General features: G+C 34.1%; 1 protein-coding gene and 1 non-coding gene across 2 annotated transcripts; one reads left to right on the forward strand and one right to left on the reverse strand.

Annotated features, from left to right (window-relative positions):
• The first annotated feature begins 2,877 nt into the window (after positions 1–2,877).
• LOC108487611 (fasciclin-like arabinogalactan protein 19) lies at positions 2,878–3,931 on the forward strand. The gene has a single exon (XM_017791997.2). It carries the CDS (start codon positions 3,032–3,034, stop codon positions 3,782–3,784), a length of 753 nt encoding a protein of 250 aa, XP_017647486.1. The 5' UTR covers positions 2,878–3,031; the 3' UTR covers positions 3,785–3,931.
• A 7,713-nt stretch (positions 3,932–11,644) lies between these two features.
• Positions 11,645–11,751, reverse strand: LOC128285758 (small nucleolar RNA R71). Its single transcript, XR_008276308.1, has one exon. It is a non-coding gene; the product is annotated as a small nucleolar RNA R71 (small nucleolar RNA).
• Between the last annotated feature and the right edge of the window lie 3,295 nt (positions 11,752–15,046).

Genomic DNA, 15,046 nt, shown 5'->3' on the forward strand with positions numbered 1-15,046 from the left:
TACAATTAATCTAACATTTCCTCATGTGCACCTTTATGACCGAAAACACACATCATTAACCTAATATCAATTACTAAGCACTTTAGCAATTTCTCCTTGAGCCGATTATCCAAGTCAAGATAGATTCATCATCATGCTTACCTATAACCGAACACATGCAACACCAATCCATCTATTCATTCATGCGTGCATCTTATTCAAGCATGTATATCTACAACCGAATTCATCATATAGATGACTATGAATTTACTCAAACAATCTCAATACCACACATGGTGCTCAAGCCCTTTTTCAATTTCAAGACTCGGCTAGTACAACTATATACACTAGTAAATCAAACACTAACAATTGCACTTCACCTTACTACCATTTCTCATCCAAATAACGTGAACAACAACCATATTTCTCTTCTACTTCCTACCATGGCCGAATGCATCAAAACACCATACCATTTCAATTTTGGTCATGGTTAAACAAATAACTTAATGTCTAACTCAAAAAAATGCTAAAAAGAAAATTCAAATGTCATCAATCCACCCTCACATGTATCCTTACAAAGCTTCACTTTTAGCATGCAAATGACATCAACATACCTTAACCTAGATACAAGTATGGCTGAACCTCTTCCTAATCCTCTTCCAAGCCGAACATGAAGCAAGAGAGCACCTTCCTTCTTCCTTCCTCCTTAGAACTTTCGGCCAAAAAAAATGTAAAAGGATGGACACTTTTTTTTTCTTTGTTTTCTTTCTTCAATTCACGGCAATGGGGGGGGGGGAACATGGATGAGACAATTTTTTTTTCATCACTCCTACTAACCATTATTATTTTATCATTTCTAACATAAACCATTAACACAACATGTTTTATGACATGTTTTGCCCATCACCCTTTGTCATGGCCGGCCACTAGTAATTAAATGGGGGAAATTGACATGCAAGTCCACCCCTTTGATTACATGTACTAATAGATCCTTATAGATTAACCTATCACATTTCAAAAGTGTCACACATAAGTCCTATTAGCTGAATCCACATGCAATCGACTAAATCGAAGCTTAAAACTTTCACACATTCATATTCATATATTTTGGACAATAAATATCATATTCAAATAATTTGGTGACTCGGTTTAGCAGTCCCGAAACCGCTTTTCGACTAGGGTCACTTTAGGGCTGTCACAAATTCAGTACTCTTATCCTTATTTATCTGAAAATTTGGAGTCTTTTATGACTATTGATGTACAGAATTTCACTAAGTTCATCTGAACTTAAGATTGTACCGCCTTGTATGCAGGGTCAAGGGATGACTCAAGGGTCGTTTAGAGGGACCAAGCCAAACTCTATTAGGCTCGCGTGAATGGCGCCATAGTTGTATCATGTATATAGAGGGCCACCCTTAGAGGCTACACCTTGGGGAATTGGTCAAGTGCATTGTCTGAGTTAAGTCTAAAGTTTTATTAGGTGTAAGAATATAGGCCTAGCATAGCTAAGTGATTGTAAAACTTTAGCACTTGTTTATTAGAGATTTTATTTAAAGTTAATTTTTGAAACATGTTGTTAATCGGAGTCTTTGAATAAATTTGCATAGTAAACCTCGGTGTTGTCTAAAGTTTATTTATAGAGCAAGTTTGAAAGGCGGATTACATGACTCGAGTTAATTGTGACAGTTGTTACTCAGACCTGGCGATCGGGTCAAATATAGTGTGTTACAGTTTGATCCGCAACCTATGACACTAGAGCACTCATTCAATGGGCTCGCAGCAAGGTCCAGACCCTTTATATGAGCTCTTCTCTTAATCGAGAAATCTCCAAACTTTGTTCTTGTATTAAAGCTTTGCTCAACTTCCTCCTTAGCCCAAAAAATCTCACTATAGCATTCCTAAACATTCATGAACATTACTAGTGGCTCTTAGCACCATTGAATTTGAACCTCTTGTAACCTTTATCGCCAAACCTTATATCAACAATTACAATGATATAAAAACTTAATAGATAAAACTTGTCCAAGGATCTTGTCTAGTATGATAAGATCCACTTAAATTAGATCGAGCATGATAGTTTTCAATTTAAACTAATTTGACTCGAATTACTAGTCATTTAATAAAAAATTATATTTATGTTTGATTATAAAACATGTATGTATTAAAATAGTAAAAATTATTTTTGGTATTTTGTAAACAATAAAACTAGCTTATGCACTAATATCTAGTAAAGAAAAAAATTGATATGGGTAAAACACTTTTATAAAGCGAATTAAGGGATGTAGTTGATTCAGGCCTGTGTTATATTAAGTTTTATATATTTTCTTATTAGTTTTTTATTATTTAATAAGTCTTTAGTTTTGGAAGTTTTTGTTTGCTTTTGTAACATGTTTCTAAGTTTTGCTTTTGCATGTAGTTTTGCTTTTGTAAGTGACTTTATGGATGGTTTTTTTTGTCATCCTCTTCAGTTTGATGAATGTTCGGTTTTTTGTCAAATTTTACCAACTTCTTTGGACCATTCAGGACTAATTTCTTTATTATATTAAGTATTTGCAATCATTACAGATATATTGTTTCCTGAGTTGTAATAGAGTCAATTGTTAATGTGTCATAATATTCTATTAATGTTGAAGTCGAAACATTTATTATGTTAATGAAATTTATCATTCATAGCCTACAATAAATGTTTGTTGCTTTTTATTCTCCAAATTATATAATCAAATTCTTCATGAATATCCCTTTAAAAAATTACCCTTGATTTGGGATTCAAAATCCAACAGCTCCTGCCTCTTTCTTTCTTTAAAAAAGAAAAACTCTCGCTGTTATTGAAAAGGTTTGTGCAATGTGTAAAAGTACCATAACTTTGGAGAATTGAAGGATTGATGCTGCCTTAACAGTTAAAAGGACAAATAAGTCGTTACAGATTTTTATCATCCAACGGCCAGAAATCCTTTCCAAGATTAAAGAGCATAACAAGTCGTATATAATCAGCCGCACCCAATCACCCCAATACTTCCAAATGGCAAAGGGCAGCCGCCAAAAGTAACCGAAAATGGAAAACTTTTCCTCCAAACCAACAATCGTAATCCTCCTCCTCCTCAGCATCGTCAGCACCGCCGACTTAACTTCCAAAGAACTAGACGCAGCCATCTTAGCCCTTCAATCAAGAGGCTACACTCTCTTCCCCAACGCCATCTCCACATCGGATCTCCAAGTCCGCCTCCTCTCATCCCAAAACTCTTCCATATTCACTCTTTTTGCGCCCCCGGACTCCCTCCTCTTCTCCCTCGACCTCCTCTCCTCCGCCCGCCTTTACACCTTCTCTCTCTTCCTCCACGTCTCCCCACATTTCCTCTCCTCCTCAGACCTCCTCGCCCTCCCTCGCCCCGCCTTCATCGAGACCCTCCTCCCTAACCGTCGACTCTTCGTAGAACATGCTATGTCTACCCGTAACGGCACAGCCTTGCTCACTGTTTCCGTCGACGGGGTTGTCGTCTCCGTCCCGGATCTTTTCCTTGGATCCAACATTGTTGTCCACGGGCTTGATGGGATTCTTGTTGCAAGATACGGGTCCTTGGTTAGTGAAGGTAGTGACAATACTATTGCTGAGCCACCCAAGTTCCCCTATCAAACCTATGTTTCGCCGGCCAAACCACCGGAGACTTTGTCCCCTACGGGGCTGGAGATGGTCACAATCGGCACACAAATCAAGAAAGATAGGGAGGCTTTCCGTCGTGATGATGACCGTGCCACTACTAAGAGAACTAAACACGGTACATTTTTCCGGTTTGAACGCGTTTACTGATTGGATTTGGATACCGATCAAACTACTTCATTTCATTTCTTTGATACCAAGGATAATTCTTTTTCTTTTCTTTCTTAATTCTGCTGAATCCTTGATGTTTGGTTCTTTCCAAGTTCTAATAATATAAAAGCGAGAAATTGATCACAATCCTTGTTTCATAATTCATGTTCATGATTTTCAATTTTCTTTTCATCATTCACAGCTTAGCATCAGTCAAATGAAGTTACGAGGCAACAATGTGATGATTTTGTTTTTAAACTATAACGAGTAAAATCAAGATTGAACAACAGATGAACGGAAAATATGGATTTATATAGCAATACGCGTGGTGCGTATAATTGATTTAAATTACGATGATATGATAAAAGATAATTACAGTCAATTACGGTAAATATATATATACTGAAACTACAAAATAAAAGCCGTAAGAACCTTCACTTTTGTGTGAAGCCCAGGGATGGAAGCATGGCAGGGCGAAACTCATGCTTTCCGACTTTATATGACCCAAATTGGAATCTCAGTCCATGTATTATAAGTGCATAGATTCGGCTTTTATTTTTGACTTAGCTCAACTATGCTCACTGATTCCGTGGTTCATCTCCATTTCAATGCTCATGCCTGCTGCATGATATGTAGTCTTGCATTTTCAGATATGAATATGTGTTTTTTAAGGAATATGTGTATAATATAATGCTTGTAGGTCTTTTACATTGTTGTATATATATATATTTAAAGAATTATATCTTTATTTTTGAGAAAAATATGTATGTATCATATAAGAGTATCATATATGATTTTTATCTATACCTATAATATAAGTAAAATGACTTATTTGACAGTTCAACTTTATAAAATAAGTCATTTTAGTCCTATATTTAAATTTTTATATTTTTTTAGTCTTTAAATTTACTTTATTTGTCAAATCATCCTAAAATAAATAAAAATTTAATTGCTAATGTGACATGTACTTTTATTGCGTGAGCCACATTAGCATCATGTCATGAATTAATTAATCTTTTATAATTTAGAAAATTTAAAAGGTAAAATTTATTTTAAAGTTTAAAATTATTAAAATTATTTAAAAAGTATAAAACATAAAAATACTTTTAATATTTTTAATTTTTTAAAAAATAATTAATTTCTAACGTGACATATATGTCACATTAACAAAGTTAATAAATGTTAATTTTTTAATTCATTTTGGGATGATTTGATAAACAATTTAAGTTCAAAGGTTAAAGGATGCGAAAAATTAAATTGAATACTAAATTGACTTTTTTTGTAAAGTTAGAGAGCGAAATAAGTCATTTGCCTATAGTATATAAAAGTACAAGTTTGGAAAAACTTTTGACTTGACCAAAATATTCTTTATTTTCCTTTGTTAATTTGAAATAAAATAATTACTTGAACAGAGCTCTAAGCATAAATATAAGAAAAGTATGATAATTATAATTGTAATCTAATTTACAATAATAAGTTAAAAGTTTTACATAAAAAGTTGTGTTGATTTTTTAAAAAAATTATGATAATTTTATTTATGTAAAATAGAGTTATTTCTTGAATAAATATCTAAACATATCTAATATCGTTACATAGTTTGATCTAGTAGCATTCAAGAAAAATTATTCCAACATCCAATAATTAAACTTATTCAATCAATAGCATCCAAGAAAAATATCGATATCATTAATAAAAAAGGTAAACTATACAAATAGTTACTCAACTATCAAAAGTTTCTGTTTTAGGCACCTAAAAAAAGTTTGTAATTTAGGCACTCACGTTACATAGTCGATCATTTCAATCACTTCTGTTAAAATAAAAATAAAAATTTGACATGGCAAATGAAAATTTGGCATGGATAGTTTTTTTAAAAAATTTAAATCTAATATTTAAATTTTCATGTCAGCTTTTGTTTTTAAACCAAAACCAACAAAATTTAAACACATAGCTTTGGTCTCTTTTCCCATCATCATCACTGTCCTTCATCAATTGAAACTGCCACCATCTACATCTTCTTATCTGACACCAGCCTCCAAGATCTCTCTGACAATTATGCTTTTCCAATAGTTTGTTTTGATGTATTACTTTCATTGGTAAAGTATTATCTTCAATTCAATGCATTAAAACAACTAAGATTACATGTCACTTGCTACATTTAACTATAGTATCTTTAAAGACACTCGTTAGCGAAACCCCACAAGCTTATACTCTTAATGTCTCTATAATACTCTACACCTGACCCGATAGTCAAATCTGGATATAAAGTGTCATGCATTAAAACCATTGACATAACTATACCATTTAAAAACCAACTTCCAAGTTTGGCAGATATTTGCTTACCAGAGCAATGTCCCAATATTTTGAAAACATATAGTAGATTGCAAGCGAATTTAGAATAGTGACGTGTTATCTAAAAGAAATGGGATACGAGTAAATAGCTTTCGGCGGAAGCTTCATAAATTTTCATAAGTTTGAAATAAAGTTTTCCTACCGAGTTATCACTCGAGTAGTAATTTATAATTCATTTTAGTCTGGTATATCCATAAACCAAGTTTAATAATAAGCCAGTAAGGCTACAAATAAACATTCATAGTTACAAAATATAATTTTCTAAAATATAGGCTGATGATTTCCAACTGGTAGCAACTAACAGAAGTCCTAAGACCCTAGCAATTACATGTTATACCAAGACAAGAGAAAGCTTAAAATAGGCAATTAATCTAGCTGATTCCCTGCTACAACAACATCAAAAGTACAAGCCTGAAAATAAGAAGAAAGAAACTAGGTAAGTTCAAAAGAACTTAGGGAATTACCAGGAAGTAAATTCCCGCAATAAGGACCGACAGACTTTAAGAGACTAAGACATAGACTGAAAAAATAGTACGCCACATCAGACGGATACAGCTCTCTCTCCAATTTGAAGTATCCACTAACGGATACTCCCACAATAAAGCATAGCCTACTGGCAGACACTATATGTATTTGGATACTTACGTATAATAGACACGAGGCACAACTGCACTGTGTGTATGCCAATTTCGTGGACTACCCCTTTTATAACTTTTAGACATACTATTTACATTTTATGTAACGTGCACTCCTTGTTTTACACAAATGCACCTTTTTTGCTCATACTCCCTTCCTTATGTGAACTTCTAATCCTAGTTTCGAAGAACCATATTATCTGTATCTTCATACTACTTATTAGAACCATTATCCAGTCATCACCTTCGTACCTCATTATCCCTTCTTATATTCAAACACATAAGTGTTCCTCTACAAGGTCGAGTTTTCACCAGTCATGGTTTGCACCAAAATGTCATATTAGAGGTAAAACATTTTATCATGTATCTTATTTTTATCATCATACACAAAAATAGTCTGGTGCCTTCTTACACCAATTTGGATATGAAGCTTGTGCACTAAGGAATGAGTATTTATACCATATATAATCAAGACTTCGGTGATTATTTCATTGTTTGTACCCTTACATGCATCGACTTCTTAGACCATCTCCTTACACACGAGTATCAGGACCAAAGGTTAAAGCCACTTACCTAGATGTACAGTGATAAAAGTTAAACGAAATAACACAAATAACACAAATAACAAACTCAAGGTATGAAAGAACTCACCAAAAATTTTCACTCAGAGCTTTTTCTACTCTATGGGTTCCTTCCCTTTGGCACTGGGACCTTCTCCCGTTTCCTTGTCTAAAATAATAAAACAACTTCTTTAAACATAAAAAATAACCAAAACTTAGATAAATAACGTGAATATGTAGACATGCAAACAATTTCCAAATAGAAGTTTCTTTCTTATCTAGTACCTATATGAAAGCTGTAACACCCCTAACCCATATCCGTCGCCAGATTAGGGTTACGAGGCATTTTCGATCAAAAACACAATTTCAAAATATTAATTAATATATAATCAATCAAGTCAAACCCATTTATAATTAAAAATACAATCAATTCACATTTCAAAATATACATCGATTTACACCTTGCATATACAGGTCACAACCAATTTCAATTTGTTACTAACAGCATATAATGTATTTCTTTGCACTGCATTATCTATTACCGACATGGTTAAACATACTTCTATTACCACTTATGTAATTATGCATATAGTCACTAAATCATGTACACATTCTTATAATTTAATTATCCGTAATTCATATCTTAAACCACTTACTTATACGGCTTAGACCATATACAAATAAATCTTGCATGCCTTTCACGTTAATACTAATTAAAGCATTCATACGGTAGTAATCATGCATTTCTATATACTTTATTCAAAGTAAATAATCATTAATGTCTACACATACCATTTAATCATTAGATTTTTATGCATTTGACCTTAGTAAATTTAACTATTTTAAGCAAACATCATTAAAAGGTACACTTATTACATATATTAGTTAATATGTCTAAATTTCATATTCAATAACAAAATATTGGTCAATATTCGAACTTTTAAATTATTGATTACTTATTATCACTCTTGACCTAACTCATACAGCAGTTTCATAGTAACCATGTTTATGCATACAATCATATTATATAATCCAATAAGCAGTCATATATGTTTTCAATATATTATACCATAGCCGAACATGTTAATAATGCACATGTATAATATACGCAACTTACCTAAAATAAAGATCACATTTAACATAGAATACATACCAATCAATCGACCAAGATTTTCCATGAAACATATGCAATATTTACCAACAATCAAGTTCAATGAACATTTAACCAAGAGCATATAAAACCAAATTTAGACATAACAAGCAAACCATTTTCAAAGCACATGGTACCTACCACAAACATTAAACATTCATGGCACGTAACAATGAAACTAAAGCGAACATAAACCAAAATTAATATAACCGAATTTAAAAATAAATGTTTAGCCATTTTCGCATGGCTTATATACATAACCAACATTCAGCATTTCAAAAGTAAGTTACAGTCTATAAATGCCATAGTTCCAAAATGCAACTTATAAAATACCGAAGGCGATCGATAGTGTGGTAGACTAGCTAACGATCCCCGAGCTTGTAACTTGAATCCAAAATCTTTAAAACAGAGGGAAAACACACACAAAAAGCTATTATACCTTAGTAAGTCATAAGCAAATAAACAACTCAATAATATATTCAACTTGTTTTAAGCTAAACCGAATTACATTATCATTATCAATGTTTAACCTTTAACCTACAAATGAAATAAAAATAATACATTTCCATACATCAATTTTTTTTACCTTAGCTGAATGCTCACCTAAACTAACCAACCAAATGTCATTCAACTTTTAAGCCAAAATGTCACTATATAATCAAACATACTTATACACATTCAAATAAGCTCAAGGAACATAATATGACATTTTGCACGCATACACCTTATTTAGCCGAATATACATAGTCACACACATGTATATACACATAGTTAAAAATCATTTTAATAATACTTAAATTATTTAACTACAAGGTCGAATTCACATATCATATTCGCATATAATCATTATCAGTATCACACACAATTTATAACATATATCAAGTAGCTTACTTACCTTATTTTAACAGATAACAAACTATTTGTTACCTAGTCTTTCAGCTTAATTTTCATATTTGTTCACAACTTATCGTTGCCCGATGAACCATTCAAAATTGGACAGGACACTCGGATAATCACACATATCGTACAATTCCAACGTTCTAAACGTAGTCTTACATGTAATCACATATCGATGCCACTAATAAACCGTAATTTATACATATTTTTATCCCATGCTTAGCACATTTATGGATGATTTCTACTTAGATTTGGTGAAATCAATGCTCCTAATTCTTTAATTTCATGTTTTATACTTAGGTGAGCATAGAAGAGTAAAAAGAGCAAGAAACGGGCCGAAAATTGAGAAAATAGACCCATGTGGGAAATCAACACAGCCGGGACTTCCCCATACGGGTGTGGCACACGGCCGTGTCCATTTGGCAGGATCAAAGCACAACTTACACGGGTAGACTGCACGTCCATGCCTATTCAACAGTGTTGACCACGGGCTGTAGTAATCGCACACGGACGTGTCACACGGGCTTGTCCTTGCTGAGCCCAAGTATAGTCCTATTCTGAAAAGGCCACGTTTGAGGGATCTTAGGCATTCTAAAGCCTATTTAAACACCGGAGGAGGCACTTATAGGGGACACACGGAGTAGGAGGCAAGGAATTACTCAAAGGAAGCCGATTAATCCATCTTAGAAGCTGGATTCATCGTCAAGACTGAAGATCTCCCTTCAATTTCCATTCACGGGTTTTGGGTTTTCTTTATGTTTTGTTATCTTTATTCTTTTGAGATGTTTTATTTCTTAGTTATGAACTAAACCCCCTAAATACCTAAGGGGAATGAAACCTAAGACAGATATTGTTATTATTATCTGAATTGTGTGATAAATATTTGACTTGTTCTTAATTATGTGTTCTTAATTCTTGTTTTAATATTCCAGGATATTGATTCAAGTTAACGCTCTTATTTAGAGGAGCAACAGACCCTGTTTAAGAGTAAATTTGTCATAATTAAGCGGAGTTAATTGTACGCCTAGAGATAGGGTGATAAAAATTTGCCGGATTAGGGTGAAACCTAATAAAGGGATCCATAGATCGAGTTAATGCAACACTAGGGCGTTAATTAGAAAGAGATTTCAATTAATCAACCTAGGGTTAGACGTTATTAGTCTCGAGAGAGATAATAATATAACTTAGGGATTTCTATGGATCAAGTCAAATGAATAAATCATTTGATTCAGAGTTAAATAACAAGTGAAGTCTAGGTGGATTTTTCCTTGCGTATTGTCTTAATCATTCGAATTTTCCCAAAAGCTTTTCCCCAATTTCTCTCTATGCACTCTTAGTTTAGTTAATTAGTTTAGATAAAAAAATCCCTTAATTTTTAGGCTAGATAATAAAAAGGAAGTAATTACTAGTACTCTTGGTTCCTTTGGGTTCGACAATCCGGTCTTGCTAAAGCTATACTACTGTTCGATAGGTACACTTGCCTTCATCGTGATAATAGTTAGTTTCAAGAACGATTAATTATAGATTTTTAAAACCTGTCGCGAATATCACGTATCAAGTTTTTGGCGCCGTTGCCGGGGAACTAGGATATTAGCAACACTCAATTTTTATTACTTTAGCCATTCTACTTTATTTGCAGTTTAAATTTTTATTTTCTTTTCTAATTTTTCTTTTATTCATTCCTGGCAGGTTTTTATAGTGTATGACTAAAAGAAACCTGTCGGGACCATTACTGTTTGATAGTGAGATCGATCGCATAGTTTGCAGAAATCGAAGAGAAATAAGGCAAAGCTTACGATACACAAAGGAAGAGCAAAAGGACAATACTTAACCACAACCGAGGAGATGGCTGAAATCCAAGAAAACTCGCTACCTCCTGCAATTGCTGCTAATCAGAATCCTGCTCCACTTACTATGTATGATTATGCTAAACGATCTTTAACAGGAACTGAATCGAGCATAGTTAGGCCTGCTGTTGCTGCAAATAATTTTGAACTAAAACCTAACACTATTCAAATGATCCAACAGTCAGTTTGATAGTTTGTAGGACGAGGATCCCAATGCTTACTTGGCAAATTTCTTAGAGTTTTGCGACACTTTTAAAATCAATGGCGTTTCTGACGATGCCATTCGCCTTCGGTTGTTTCCTTTTTCGTTGAGGAATAAGGCTAAACAATGGTTGAACTCGTTACCACGAGGGTTAATCACTACTTGGGAACAAATGATCGAAAAGTTTTTATTAAAATATTTTTCGCCGGCTAAAACAACCAAATTACGTAATGATATCTCCTCTTTTGTGCAGATGGATTTAGAAATACTCTACGATGCATGGGAGAGATACAAGGATCTATTGAGAAGGTGCCCTCACTATGACAGCCCTAAATTGACCCTAGTCGGAAAGTGGTTTCGGGACCACTAAACCGAGTCATAAAAATAATTAACTGTCATAGTTGATGCTCATTATATGTACATATGCATGTGTGAAAATTTCATGTTTGGATTTTGTTAATTGTAAGTGAATTTTATCAAATAGGACTTATGTGAGAAAATTTAGAAATGTGCTAGGCATATGTAGGGTGGTCTATAAGTGCATGTTGTGAAAATGGTGGGTTTGCATGTCAATTTACCCAAATTTAAGCATGATGGCCGGCCATGCTATGGGTGGAAACATGTTGCAAACATGTTGGGTTAGTGGTTATGTTAGAAGGAATAAAATAATGAAAAAAAAAAGGAAAGTATGATGAAAACAAAGGAAAAAAAAAAGTGTCCATCCTTTCACATTTTCTTTGCTTGGCCGAATGTTCTAAGAAGAAGGGGGGGGGGAGAGTGTGACAGCCTTAAAACGACCCTAGTCGAAATGTGGTTTCGGGACCACAAAACCGAGGCATAAAAAAATTATTTAATATTTATTTTATTGCCTATAATGTGTGTTAACCCATGTGTGACATTTTTTATGCTTTGATTTAGAGTTATAAATGTGAATTTCACTAGAAAGGACCTAGTAGTAAACTTTGAAAGTATGATGGGAAAATGTGTGATGACTAATTAAAGCATGCATGCAAAACAATGGACTTGCATGTCAAATTCCCCCCCCCCAATAGCTAGTGGCCGGCCATGACAAGGAATTATGGGCAAAAATCATGTCATGAAACATGTTTGGTAAGTGGGTTATGTTGGAATAAATAAAATAAGGAGTATGGAATAAAAAAAAATGTGTGTGTGTGTGAAGGCTTCTCCCTCCCCATTGCCGTGTAGGTAGGAAAGAAAACAAAAAAATTTGTTCATCCATTTTCACTCTCTTTTTGGCCGAAAATACTAAGGATAAGGAAGGAGTTTTGCTTCATACTTGGTTTGGAAGAGGATTAGGAAGAGGTTGGCTATACTTGCATCAAGATTAAGGTATGTTTGAGGTTGTACCATGAGATTCATGCATGTTTTTAGTTGCTAGCTTGATGTTCTTGTTAGCCCATGGTTCAAATCTTTGTTATGTCATGGGAATGAAATTCGGCCAAAGTGAATATGGTGTTAATGCCATTGCATGCTAAATATCAAGCTTGATAATGATACATGTGATGGAGGATTGAGGATTCTTAGATTTTGTTTTAGCATTTTTTTTTTGAATGAGATACTAAGTTCCTTGTTTTACCATGACCAAGTTGAAATGGTATGGTGTTGTGGTATTCGGCCATGTTATACCCATAAGTATGATTCATGCATGTTGCATGGTAAGTAAGATTTAAGCTTTGGATATGTGTATATATTTGGATATAAGCCACTTGAGAATTCGGCTCTAGCATATATATATGTATATATGTTCGCACACGATGTATTGGTATGTCATATATGCTATTTCAAGGTGTATATTTGCTTGTGATGATGTCTCGATTATGAAGTAAAAGAGAGATGTGCAATGAGCTACGATATGTAATGCATTAGTAGTAAAATGTATGCTGTTTTTGTGTGGTATTAAGTGTATAATTGGCCTCAAATTGGACATGTATATTCGGCCACATGAGGGGAAATTGGTGCGCATGCATTCGGCTAAGAGGAATATTAACTAATGTGTTGAGTTCGATTCATGATTTCGTACATATGCGACTTTGATGCCTAATGAGTATATATATATTGGCTAAGTATCTTGAATTCCTCTTTCGATGCTCACATGATAAAACCAATTTATTTGTTAAATTAAGCTCAAGAGCAAAGGGGAGCTAAATCCGATAAGGGGAAGGAAAAAGTCGTGGAATAGCCGTCGAAATCGTTCGACCACGTCCGAGGTAAGTTCTTGAGTAATAGAGCTTAAATTCTGAATTGATTAGATCATGTTTAAAGCAAATTAAAATCATGCTCTTTGTGTGTGGCTATTGAGCCGAAATTACAAATGTGATAAGTGACTTGTGTTTGAATTTTGCTAATGAAAATGAAATATGAATGTGTTATGATTTATTGATAAATGTACAAGGTTATTCGAATGATATCCGGGCTAAGTCCCGAAGGCTTTGTGCTAAGTGACTAAATCCGGACTAAGATCCGACGGCATACGTGCGAGTTACTAAATCCGGACTAAGATCCGAAGGCTTTTGAGCAAGCTACTAAATCCGGGTTAAGTCCCGAAGGCATTCGTATGCGAAGTTATCAGAATCGGGCTATGTCCCGAAGGCATTTGAATGTGTAGCCATATCCGGTTAAACTCCGAAGATACATGATTCAAGAATGAATGAACCTGCTGTAAAATTTCAGTTAATACGCTTGAAAATTCCAGCAACGAGGTATGTTCGTATGTGCTTTGGAATAGTTGATTCCCTTCGAATAATATTCGCTCAATTGAGAAATGAGCTTTTGGCATTTGGCTAAGATGAACCCTTATGTATGAATATAGGGGTTGGAATGTGAAATAAGTACGATATTGAGAATTTGTGTATATGAACTTATCCGTTAGCTATATGAATGTTATGCTTTTGTTGTGCTGGAATCCCTTGCTCTAACTTACTAAGCATAAATTGCTTACTCCGTTTTTACGCTTCTCTGTCTATAGATTTTGGCTCGTCACCATCGGACTCGGGATTTCGGAAGTCAAGTCTCCCACACTATCAAAGTCCCTTTCAGTATATATTTTGGTTGGATTTTGAAATGGCATGTATAGGACTACCCTTTTGTTGCGTTTTAAGTACTTTTGTGATGTACGTGTGTACGACCATGCGAAAATGGCTCGTAAGAGTGGAGTATGGCATTAGACCATTTGTGCTTATGTATATATGTATGGTTTTATGATGTGACTACGGACTGAATGGAAGTGTGAGCAAATGATCAGCCATTGGAATGGCTAAAATGATTATATGTGGACCTATGTATGACAAAATTTTAGTTGGTCTATAGAAACCACGAAATAGGTAAGGTTTACCTGAAAAATAGGTGCTGACAGCAGCAGTAGTGTGGGTTTGAAAAATCACTAAAAACTGTAGGAATGGTATTAAATAGTGAATAAATTATGTAAATGAACCTTGATGAATCTACTTTCATACGGAAGAAACGAAACGGTCATATGAATTGTATGTTAAGAGATATTAAAGTTCTCGTGAAACAGGGCCAGAACGGTTTCTGGATCCCCTGTTCCGACTTTAGAAATTCATTGTAAATTAACCAGAGATAATTAGGAGTCATTCCATATATG

This window comes from Gossypium arboreum, chromosome 12, assembly GCF_025698485.1.
Source record: "Gossypium arboreum isolate Shixiya-1 chromosome 12, ASM2569848v2, whole genome shotgun sequence".
NCBI lineage: Eukaryota > Viridiplantae > Streptophyta > Magnoliopsida > Malvales > Malvaceae > Gossypium > Gossypium arboreum.